Below are 12,884 nucleotides of genomic sequence, written 5' to 3'. Positions count from 1 at the left end.
GAATGTGAAATTGAAAAGAGCAATAACAGATTCATTTCTGATTGCTGCCGAGGTAGAGAGAACATCACTGATCAATTCTTTCATATTGACGTTGAAATGGAATGAGCACAGACATAAAAGCAATTTCATACAAATGGTGAAAAAAGCCAACTCGATATTCTAATGTACCATAAACGTTTCAGTTGTAGGATCGTAACGATGCAAATATCAATGCCAGTACAACTTCAATTAACAGAAAAATACATTTTCGGCGAATTGCGAAAACTCATTCGATAGGCAATAATTACAGAAGCGAGTGTTATTTAAAGGGTGATGTTCGGATGAGTGAATCCAGAAATTGTTCCTTTATTTAATTATTGTGATTTGCTATATTGAAGTTCTCCAATATACGTGTATAGTTGATGATTTTTGATTCCGCTCTGATTATGAAGCAATAAAAGTTATCATTAGTTCATCAGATATCGAATTGTATCAAGTTGTTCTGTGTTACAAATATGTCTCGATATAGAGACAGTAAGACAAAATAAGTTTTTTTACCTAGGAGTGTCTTACTGTTGATGGAAATGGAGCAATTTAGTAGAGGATTAAAAATTGATATACAAAGCGAATAAAATTAACGCACAAAATTCATAACTATATTAAATATCCTCTGGAAAAAAATGCTCGAATAAGACAATTTTTTTTTCAAATGACGAAACTCTTCATGCGTAATTGAAATAAATGCAAAGAACTCTTGTTTCTGAAGATGGTTTGGTTATTGAGAATGTTTCTTTTTAAATATTTTTTCATTATCTTTAAAATCCTTATAACTCAAAAATATCAGAAAATATTTTTTTCAATTTCTACATATTGTATTTTGTCTGTATTCAGTTACGAAAATTCCTATTCCAGAAATGCTCTCTCTCACAAACATTCTACGTCACTTTCACGATCCGTCAACGGCCGTTTAGTCAATATTAAAGACTGTAGGTGATCACATTTGAAAAGAAACACAAGCAATGACAGAAAATATCGGTTTCAAGAAGATATAGACATAGATTACATAGATAATTTTCTGTATTGTACTGATCGGTTCCAAAATTGTCGAATTTACTAAAATTATTACTCTACTGAAGGCATTCTATATCAAAATATTTTACAGATTCGAATGTTTAGTAAGTTTGCAAGGGTATTTTTTTCTCTAAATGAATTTTGAGTCGAATCATTTTTCCATAAATAATTTCTAATTGAATTTTGGAGTTTTAGGAAAACTGACAATTGATGAACATATAATCGATATATTCCTTCATCTGTCATCAATCACAACCATGCCAAAAGGAATGTTTTCGATAACATTTTGAAAACTTCAATTTAAACAGTATCTTTCTACAAAATAGTAAATATATGAATTTAGTTTGTTACTTTTCACACATTCAGTCTATACAGGGTGGGTTTTTGACTCGTACAAATATTTGAACAGTAGATTTTTGAGGTCAAAAGAAACACTTTTTCCTTTACCATTTTTTCCGAATCGGCTCGGTTTAAAAGAAACAGGCTCTTGAAAAACCATAAAAAATTTTATTTTTCGTTTTATATCACAAACGGTTTTATCTAATGAATATAGTTTTTCATTTATTTGATTAATCTTTTTCGAACACAACATATCACCCACGTCTTCTAGTTTTCTCATTATGACCTTTACGTACCATAAAAATACCAAAAATTTAAAAAACTCAACTATTGAAACCAAGTTGGAGGCTATTTAATGAATATTTAAACGTTTTGTAAAATAAAAGTATGTTTCATATTTTCTCGTACAATGCGCAGTTTTCGTAATTTGATGTTCAAAAATTGAAAAGTATCTGTGAAATTTGAAAAATTGTGTACTTGGGCTGAATATAACTCTGTTTAAAAAATTCAGAGATGTGTAGTGTCACGGATTTAGCTAGTTATTCTAAAGGTAATTCTGTTATTACAGGGGTGACGCGGCATAGCTCATTATGAAAACTTATTAAAATGGCTTTATATTTTTATCAAGGCTGAATCCGTAAAAATTGGATAGAAAAACAGTGTTTTTTTTACCTCAAGAATCAACTGTTGAAATATTTGTACGAGATTATCAATCTTTATAGGAACTATATATTTACAACTATTCACACAGCGACGTTTCGAAAATATTTCTTCTCTTCTTCAGGCTTATGAATAATTCATTAAAAATCATTCGAGAAAATCAAAATCGTAAAGAAGAAATATTCTCGAAACGTCGCTGTGTGAATAGTTTTAAATATATAGTTCCTAAAGACTGATAATTTTGTTCTTTAATATGTTTGGAACGATATTTCCCACATATATTTGTACAAGTAAAAGACTCACCCTGTCTATGCCATGCTTATTGATTAACCATCCCATTCACCAATTTGTATATTTTCTACAAAGCTCAGGTGACGATTGTTCGATGAACGGATAAATTTTCAACAATTTTAATTGTATTGTGGGAGCAATTTTGAATCTGGGAATCGGATCTCGGAATGGTGGTTGGAACTTTTATCATAACAGAATAGTTTTTTAATATGAATATTAAAAAGGGGAAATTATTTTTTCTGACTCGAATCTTTCTAGACTAACAGCATTCTGACAAGCCTTCAGATTTGATGAGTCGAGTGTCGAGTCCAAGTATTGCTATCTTACAGTCCCCCTTTTTGTCACTTTTTAACAGTTATTTAATTCAATCGGAATATAATTTTTTCATGTATTTCCTCTGATTTTTTGAAGCACACATTCAATTTGTAAATCAGTTCTATTAATATTGTCCCTCACAGCAACATGATAGAAAAAAAATCCATAAAATATTTGACGAACCACATGTAAGCACGGAAATAGTGACAAAAATGTATACTTGTAATCGAAATTTTTCAACCACTGACGTCACAAAAAGTATCGTATGAGATGATGAATGAATGACGAACCATTCCATGACCACCTTCATAACCTATTTCAACGAATTCACTGAGTTGGTCACGATATAGTTTCAAATTATGTAAATTACTAATAGTTACTCTAAAAGATTAATCTAATAAATTCATTCAAAACAGTTAACACCTGTACTCTATTACCGTGGCGGGCCGACCATGTCTGAACATAGAATTTACATATTGATGAGGGGTTGTTATTGGGGGGGTGTTCATGATGGAATGTGTTTCGGCCCGCCCAGGTTTAGCGGTGCAGTGCTACACTCTAGTGGGGGGTTGCAGCACCATGGCAGCCAGACGTACCTTCATAGCTTCAGGGCTACCACCACCGTGGTGGTGATTGATTCTTGTGTCCGTCGTTGTATATATGGCATCTGCAGGAATACCACCTGGACCTGTGGTTGTTTTTTCTATGTCTAGCTTTTGACTGAAAAAAAAATCTTTAAATTCTCAGACATTACTTTGGGGAATAGTTGGTGAGCCGACGATGCTGAATCGGGATTTACTAAAGCGTCGTGGAAACCTAGCGGGTTTTGAAGATTAGACGGTAGAAAGAAAAAGGGTTCCATGATGTATGCACTTTCAGCGGTGGAGAAAGCGTCTGCAGGTTTTCAAAGATGTAAAAAAAAAATCGTCAGGTGTACATACTCCTGAGCGTGTCAGATTAAGATAGAGTATATGCCCTACGTCTATGATAATAAATTCATGTTAATCTGACAGGTGGGGCTGGCCGTACAGAAGAGTTGAAAATGGTGAAAAAAAAATTTCTAGCGTGTCAGATTTTAGGAGGATATTTTAATGGGACCCAAAGGAAGCTGCTTTTCTATAGAGTGACAATTCGGACGTGACGCAAGGTCATAGCGATCCTTGGGAAATGCAAAAAAAATCTTTACTTGTATATACTCGAGCGTGTCAGATTTTGATACAGATGTTTAATCTCGGTGTTGCAGATGTGTTGACGGTCATTAATCTGACCGTAATCAGGGATGGAGTTTCTTAATCTGACAGTTTGAAGATGATAACAAGGCATTGCTTTCAAATATTTCCCTTCCGGTACCTCTAATCATTTCTGTACTCATTATGAAAGTTGTAGATAATAAAATTTTATACAACATTTGTCTGAAGCAATTTTACATACTCTTAACAGTTTTTGAGTTAGATGCCGATAAGGGCGAGGAGCTTAGCCACACATACGAAAGGCCAAGGTCAATGAAGAAACCCAGGCTAATGTACATTTATCGCCATATATCTCAAAAACGTTCAAACGTAGAAAAAATTACTTCGAACAAAATTTGTAGAAAATTTTATGCTCTACAAATTTTAGAATGAATGCGAAAATAAATTGAAGCCCAGGAGAGGAGATAATTCAAAAAAACTGATTTTTGTGACTTTTATGGCCAATTTTTATTGTTTCGGCTTGCTGAAACTGTCAGATTATATTTTTCTTTCCGTTATTTTTGAATCATTAGCCATAAAATAAAATAAGAAAAAAGGCCAATGCACTCGAGAATGTACAAATGACGTTTTTTTTTGCAATCGCCATCACACAAAATCTTGTCAGTTTAAATTGTCCGATTAAGAGAATATATACTTAATTAACCACATATATTATAAATCTTAATCTGGCACGCTGCAGTATGTACAATGATCGTTTTTTTTACTATTTTAAAAGGCTGTCGTAGACAATTCCCCCTATATCTTATTTTTGGTAGAGGGACTCTACAGGGTTCAAGGCATCTCTCTTTTTATTAATCTGACACGCTCGAGTCAATCCCGAATTTCCCTCTTGGGCTCCCCAACTATAAAAGCTTCAGCAGGAAGTTTAAATTTTTTTATCCTAGAAATAATATAACGATTAATTTTATATTAATGACTGTTAGTTTCAACTTTGAGTTTGCCCCTATTTTTATTTCATTTTAGCAAAGATCGAATCTGCTTGGTATTGGTAAATAATATTCTGCACGTATGGTTCTACAGAGTATTACTCGGGTGGTACAAACAACGCAGCCATTTTTGATACTGAGGGGTAATTCCATTGAGAATATGTCTTTATCTTGAAATGATCATTCAATCCCATTCATGATTTCATATGGTTTCTGGACGTGAAAACTGATGTACTGAGTTTTTAATCAATAATTCTTAAGGTATTTCGGGTACAGTTGGACAAAAAGGGATATACAAAATATCGTCCCAGAAAATATTGATGATAAACTAAGAAGAAAGTCTTGTGAGTGTGAGAGAGAGCGAGAGCGAGGGTATGTGTGTGTGAAAAAGTTCAAACTCATGGCGCTGGATTTGCACTAGAGGCGATGAAAAACATTTTGGCTCTCCTGAAATCATCGCTAGTGCATGTGCGTCAGTCGAGCAATTTCCAAAACTTTTGCATGAAAATATTTCTCTATCTCTCTTCAAAATTTGACCAGAATAGTGTAGTCGATTTCGATACTCATGAATTCAACATCACGTTCCCCATTTTTAACATTGCAAAGAAATATGAGATAAAATTTCACAGAAGGCAATCAGGCTGCCATCGGACATCTGATAAATGTCATTAGAAACTTTGATTATGTCTGTCTATCCAAATTTGAGGGTATTTTTCTATAGGTAAGTATAATATCTCCTTATAAGATATCCTTTGTTACCAATTGAATTATATCGAAAAACAATTTACTACTTTTCACAAAGGAATGCCAAAAACGTAGAGGATTCCTTTGATAAAATGATTAAATAATGTTTATAATGAAACAAATTTATCATTGGTTTAGTGCCTTTAATTCTTTAAAGTAAATGTATTGTATATGTATAGGCCAAGAGAACTGGGGAAATGAAAATCCCATGTTTTGAGGTACTGTTTAGTCAGTCCTGTGTAGCATTTGTTGTTTCGGAATAATAGTATAGCGCTGAATATTCCAAACACGGTATGGAGTCTTGAACCGAATCGGAGCGACGTTTTGAGAAATTCTCATCAGAATGCGCCACCTATCCCGCAAAGACTGAACCAAAACCTCGCTTTCTCTGCAGACCCCTACACCAATTCATGGCTCCCAAACTGAACTACTGCCTGGAGTCATCGAATGTACAACAATTCGTCTAAACGATCGAAGGCGAGTCAAGAGGGTTCGCTCGCCAGACAGAAGCATCTCTTTATCGTTGAAAATTATTTTTGATGATCATAACAGTAGTATCAAAAAGACATGAAATTGTTAAGGTTAAGGATGTATCTGAATGAATTCGGTTCAACGACAGGACTAGAAAAGATATAAACTTCTAACTACTTTAAGAAATCTTCGAGAAAGAAATTGTGGGTTGAAATGCTGGGTTATCATAATATATAGCGAAATAAAATGACACGGCAAATGACAAATTGCAAATGAAACACAGATAAATACCGTAATAGCAGAACAAATCCTTATTTATCACACCGGAATTGCTTCGGAATGTTTCTTTATTTTCGAATTTGGACGATTACGACTTTGAACCATTCGGGCTCGTATTGGCTTGAATGGTAATTGACTTCGTGGCCATTGTTCAAGAACATAATTCACCCGCTGTATGGGGAGCGTTTTCTACGCTCTCTGCCCCACTTAATACCCAACCGACCTAATGCATCGAAATGGCCTTTATTTTCGTGGAGTTGATAAAACGATCAACAACTAATTGCTATTCGATAGCGAATGGCCAAGGGACTACTATCTGTTCTAGTTAACGGATATAAATCTTGGGTATTTCAAAGCCTAGTGTATTATTAGTATACATTTTATAATGGAACTCCTACTTGTCGCAAAGATAAGACGAACATATTTCGAATAGTCCTATTCTCTGAAGATCTCTGAATATAAGGATACGCAGTGTGCTCCGAAACTATTATTGTGAATATTGTGATGAGTTAACATGAGGATTCCATAGACATATTAGAGAGTTGAAGTGCGCACAGAACGTTAGCCTGAACGTAAACGTTAACGTGACAAATAACGTCAAATATAACGTTTACGTGTTGTAATGAAATTTGAGTTGAAGTGCTGCCATCATGAAACGTCAGACGTTAAACACATTGAACTAAAGAATGTTTTTCTTTAGTTCAATGGTTAAACATAACCTATCAATTTGGATTTTGATTTCATTTTGCTGGAACTCTCTTTTATCTAATATCTATAATATTGAGCCTCGACAGCTGGAATAATATTTGAAATATTGATGTTCTAATGATTATATGCATAATAAAGAGAATTTTCAACTTGAAAGTATTTTATTATCAATGAAATGTTTAAGTGTTAGAGAAAAGAGAATCGCAGTTGAGTTTCAGCCATTTCCTTACTGAATGTAATCTGATAACGAAGTTTCATAACTAAATCCTTTTGATAACTTTGAAATCAATGCTGATTTCCTATAACTTTCATTCATTATGAGAATATACATGGGAAATATAAACAATGACTGTTTGAGGTTACTGAGAATTGCATTCAACAGTTAAAATTCGGCCATTCGCAAGTCATCGGTGCTACTCGTTTAACGTTCGGTTAACGTACGTCGATGTTTAAGGTATACGTGGGAGACCGCTAGTTTACGTTTACGTAGGCCGTAAAGCTGACGCCAGAGACTCTATGGCTGACGCTAACGTTAACGTTAAAAACTGACGAATGAGCATGCGTAGATGTCAATTATAACGTTAACGTTTACGTTCATGGCAGCACTTCAATTCTCTATTAAACACATGGACACGGCGTAGAGAGAGAGGGGGTGAGGCCGAAATAAGATAGAGCTAGTATGGGCAAAACTTCGAATGTATTAATCGATTTATTATATCGTAGTTGAATTATTCATTTCAAATCAATAAATGTATGTCAATTCTTTTCCCATCTAGATAAAATAATACTCAAGAAGCACTTGAGATTAGAAGAGAAAATATATGCCCAAAATGCGAGCTTTTTCATTGGGACAAAATATAAATATGCTTGATAAAAATTATCCTCAGTTGAAAAATTACTTAGTATGCTGATTTTAATGTCTATATTTCAACCTTTCGATCAATATTGATCAACGAAATATTTTTTCAGATAATGAACCAACAAGAAATTTGAATATTGTGTTGGCTAAAAATGTGCTCAATTGTTTTTGTTCAAATCAATTTATTCACAAACTTTTCATGAACCTATCTGTTGTATTTTCCGAGGAATAGTCGCCGATACTAATATTCGTTCAATTTTTTTTATTCGATTATAGGTACTTGTTTTTATCTCTAACGGGCGCCAATATACAAATATAGCTCGGAAATTAATACCTAAATTAAAAGAATTATGTTTATAATCAATTATCGAAATATTTCTAATTTTCCCTGTATTATAAAAATAAATCGAAATAAATCGTATGCGCTTAGCGCTAAGGCGTTCTAAGGAACGTTTTCTTGCCCATACTAGCTCCATCTCATGTTGGCCGCACTCGTGGCTATTGAAACTCAGTGGAAGGGCGCGTCCATGTGTTTTATAGGTCTATGGAGGATTCCATTAGCTTATGATAACTTGAGGTCAACACCGATCTCACACCTCTACATCTAGTGATAGATAGGGTAGACCATCGTCAGAATATCAAGGGAAGGTAAAGGTAATGACAGAATTAAAAGTCAGAGATACTGGACCTCTTTAAATAACTACATCTCATCAGCGAACCTACCTAGTGCTGTTATGATTAAAAAAATAAGCATTGAGAAGAACTTTAACACGATGCTTTGTAAAATAGCGAAATGAGAAAAGGACTACAGCACCCAGAATTTCAAAGTTAATACCAATAATGAGTGTTACGATCTGAATGAAGCTAGCCAATTTGCCATCGTCAGGGACACTATAATGGAAAACGTTCCACCGTTCAGAAAAGCAGATGCTGACCATGGCTCCGGTCTCATTTGACCTCTACAGTGCAACATAGCTTCTTCTCCGGAAACCATGGTCAACATCTGCTTTTCTTCGGTGGAACGTCTCCATTTAGTGGCCCTGACGATGGCAAATTTGCTAGCTCAGTGGGTGGTATGCATCTGAATTAATTCTTATTATTGTTAATAGCTATGGTATACTGATGGTTGCAAAAACACCAGCTGGCGCTGGCGGCAGAAATACTTGCAATCGAAAGATGTGTGGACATAAACCTGAAAAGAAAGTATCAAGGATGTGACATAGTGCTATCAAAGCACTGAACCCCTATGTCATCGACTCAGAGCTGACATGGGACAGCAGAAGGAAACTCAATGAAATAGGCTAGAACAACAAGGTCTCCTCAGCCTAGGTTCCAGGCTAGTCTGGAATCAAAGGAAACTAGCTGGATGATGGTGAATGTCATGAAACTAGATGAACTCATTTATGTTATTGCGAAGAAGCATCTATATAACTACAGTGGCAATAAAAAACATTCTTACAATCGAAAAACGTTAGGAGCGTTTCACTTTCACTACTGTCGCATCAGTTCTGGAAAATATTGGCGACGGGCTTCTTCCTCTGAAATTGCTCAGATTATGACAAGGAGATTCCGAATTGATAAGAATGGTTTTAACCGAGTGTTGCAATTGAAAGAAATTCTAAGAACTGGTTGTTAATTTCAACCCGTACCTAAAAAAACTAGTCATAGACTTGAGTTGGGCTTAACACTTGTATCGATGCATGATTATGGATTTATTCAATTTTCTCAAAATGGGACAGATGAAAAAAATGAAAATTTTGCAGGGGCATTTTTCGCATTTGGATTTACCTAAAATTTTCCCACTCATCCTCCAAAGCATCCAAGTTGTCAAATGAAGCCTTTTCAATGCATAATTTTTAATGATGATTTTCAAAGCCAGAATGAAAGGTTATGGTGAGAATTAAAGGAATAAAGGAGGGTTCGCTCTTATTATGAGGTTCTGAACCTAAATATGTAGGTATATCCAAATTTATTCCCATTAATCCTGGGACCCATTGTATAAAATGTTTAGCTCACTATTCATATCACAAATTCAGCATTCCAACTGTAATATTTTGATCTTGAAATTGAAAAATTGATTGACGGGAGATATTGAATAATTGCCTTTCGACATATTTACCTATCAATATCCGGTGGTTTGAAGTCTCCCTTTCCTGAAACAAAAAAAGTGAAATGATGAACTATGCATGATAAATGTTGTTTACGATTAAGAGGGGTCTACACCGTTTTAGTGGTCAGAAACGACTATACAGAGTGGCCATTTGAAAACGAAACAGACGAGATTACAGACGAAATAAATTTTTTCGATAGAAATGCTCGGACAGGTCGATTTCTGTTTCGAGGGGGACAACTTAAGATGTAGGTTACGGACGCATAGCGCTTCAACCCTTGCTACTACAACCCTCACCCCCAATTTTTGAATAGGGAAGATGGGGTGAGTGATACCTCATTTGAAAGGTATTTTTATACTGATTTCAGCACAGTAATTGTTTTTTCATTTTATGAATTAGTTCTCGAAAAATTCTTAACTAAGTATTTGAAAATGAAGTGGTGTTTTCATGGCACTTGTAGTGTTTTTTTGTGAAAAATCGACATTTTGAGCTTCAAAACAACCATGACTGTGGCTTCCTTCCTCCAATCCACTGACATAGAAATCTTTAATCAAGATGTCGAACAAACAAAGCGTATTGCGAAGGTGCTCAATCTTGCTGAAACTCAATCTAAATTATCTTCGATATAATTTGCAGTATTTCCAATAACATGCGGTAACACTTGATCCATAGAAATCTCCAAAAAGTCCGAATACGTACATATCTCTAATCAGATTACCAGGTAAGAAAATCAAATCATTAATGATGCCACAGAAATATTCCAGTCCCAATTCGTGAAACGATTTCCGACTTAATTATGAAGTGTGTTCTCAGTTGGCTTCAATAATGTTTTCATTTTGTTGATTATTGAATTCATATCTTTTTGAAAAAAATGAGAATCGATAATTTTTTATTTATTACGAACAGATCACTAAGTTGGCTTACTGGTTCTTTGACATGTGAATTATTCTTAGTTTTGAATCGAGACTTGTCAGTGTTCTAATTCATTGTTCGACATGATTTATTCAATTGCAGAGCGTCATGGTTGTTTTGAAGCTCAAAATGACGATTTTTCACAAAAAAACACTACAAGTGCCATGAAAACACCACTTCATTTTCAAATACTTAGTTAATAATGCATAAAATGAAAAAACAATTACTGTGCTGAAATCAGTATAAAAATACCTTTCAAATAAGGTATCACTCACCCCATCTTCCCTATTCAAAAATTGGGGGTGAGGGTTGATGCGCAATGCGTCCGTAACCTACATCTTAAGTTGTCCCCCTCGAAACAAAAATTTATTTCGTCTGTAATCTCGTCTGTTTCGTTTTCAAATGGCCACCCTGTATATTAGGTTTTCATTATAATTCAATTCAATCAGTTCGTCACCTCGGAAAGTCAGAATTTTTTTATTTTGGCCAACGGAAAAAAAATATAGAAAAATTTTTTCATTGAAGAACGAATATTCATTTATGTTATTCACTTTCCGAGGTGAAATGACTTTCGATTGAATTTCCACATCAAAAAAATTTCTCAAAAAGTCTCGACATTGGCTTCAATTCGAAACCTGCTGAAATTGGAAAAAGACGTTAGTAAGGTGCTGCCATCTTTTCGACGAAAGTGAAAACTATTGATCGTGCTGGCAACACCCAACGTAGTCTTTCCCCCCTTACGGCAGTATGGCTTATACGGATGGCGATAAAGTCCCGTGGTATAAACTTCTGTTACAAAAAATAATAGTTACTATTTAACCGTTTGTGATTTTACAATAAAGTAGGTAGATATATTCTATATTTTTATGTTTCTTTTCTCTTCACCTTAGATAAGGTGATGATATAATTTTTGTATTTTGATTCACAAATTTGAGATAAATAACGATACGGTATGACAAGAGTAGTCAAATTTTAAGTTGATATAACAAACACTAAGTAAGAATAGGACCCGATATAAAGAGTTTTTTCTGTTTCTCCTTGAAAATAACCGGATTCGAGTACATACATTTCTTTTCTTGATATAGAGCTGTCAAAAGCAATAATCTTTATCCAAGAAGAGATGACAGGTTTTGAGGTTCCATGAAGAAAATTTAAAAAAGGTAACTGATATTCTAAAAGCGAATGATTATCTATTAAGTCTGATAAGAAAGATTCTTTATAATGTAAATTCTCGCTCTAACACACGAACTAATGAGAGTAACAAAATTTTTTATAAAATACCATATATCGAGAATGTTTCTGACGAGATTCGGAGGGTGCTGGCAGAACGGATGAAATTGATATTGTTCGAAAACCTGAGAATACTGTGGGACAGCGATTTTATTCGGTACTGAAAGCTAGGACACCTAAGGAATTCTTGCCTAACGTGATATACAGGATTCCTTGTTCGAACTGTACAAAGACTTATATAGGACAGACGGGACGTTACTTAAAAACTCGACTATCTGAACACAATAGAGATATGGTAAATAGCGTAAACCCACTGAAATCTAAAGAGGGCTGTACGGCTCTGGCAGAACATAGTAGAGATTTTTTACATGTTTTTAATTTTAATGAAGCGGAGGTCCTTGGCAAGCAAACAAATTTAAGAAAGAGACTGTTACATGAGATGATTGAAATCAAGAATGACTCTAATGTTGTTAATAGAAGAACTGACATTGAAAATTTGAATACAGCATATTATTCTCTTATATCCATGATGAAGAAATTGTAAACATATTGTCACCCTTGTTACGCATTTGGTTCAAGTCAGTTTCCTCATTCACTCTCGTTGGCTTGCCGAATAATGAATACATTTATGTCAAGTGAGTTGGTTCATTGTTGTATTACTGTAGCTTATTTTTTGACTAGGAAAATCATATAGTAATGTAAGTAATTTATTTGTGATTTATTGTTATTTTACCTTTTA

At 34.4% G+C, this 12,884-nt stretch overlaps 1 protein-coding gene across 1 annotated transcript in view; it reads right to left on the bottom strand.

Annotated features, from left to right (window-relative positions):
• Nucleotides 1-12,884, bottom strand: part of LOC123311290 (irregular chiasm C-roughest protein) — a 498,432-nt gene that overhangs the window by 18,776 nt on the left and 466,772 nt on the right. The window contains exons 11-12 of the mRNA XM_044895177.1: nucleotides 10,012-10,045; nucleotides 3,252-3,375 (exon numbers count right to left, since the gene is read on the bottom strand). Coding sequence (XP_044751112.1) covers nucleotides 3,252-3,375; nucleotides 10,012-10,045 — 158 coding nt within the window. The remainder of the gene's footprint in view (nucleotides 1-3,251; nucleotides 3,376-10,011; nucleotides 10,046-12,884) is intronic.

Source organism: Coccinella septempunctata, chromosome 1, assembly GCF_907165205.1.
Source record: "Coccinella septempunctata chromosome 1, icCocSept1.1, whole genome shotgun sequence".
NCBI lineage: Eukaryota > Metazoa > Arthropoda > Insecta > Coleoptera > Coccinellidae > Coccinella > Coccinella septempunctata.
This window is presented reverse-complemented; position numbering and strand designations above follow the sequence as displayed.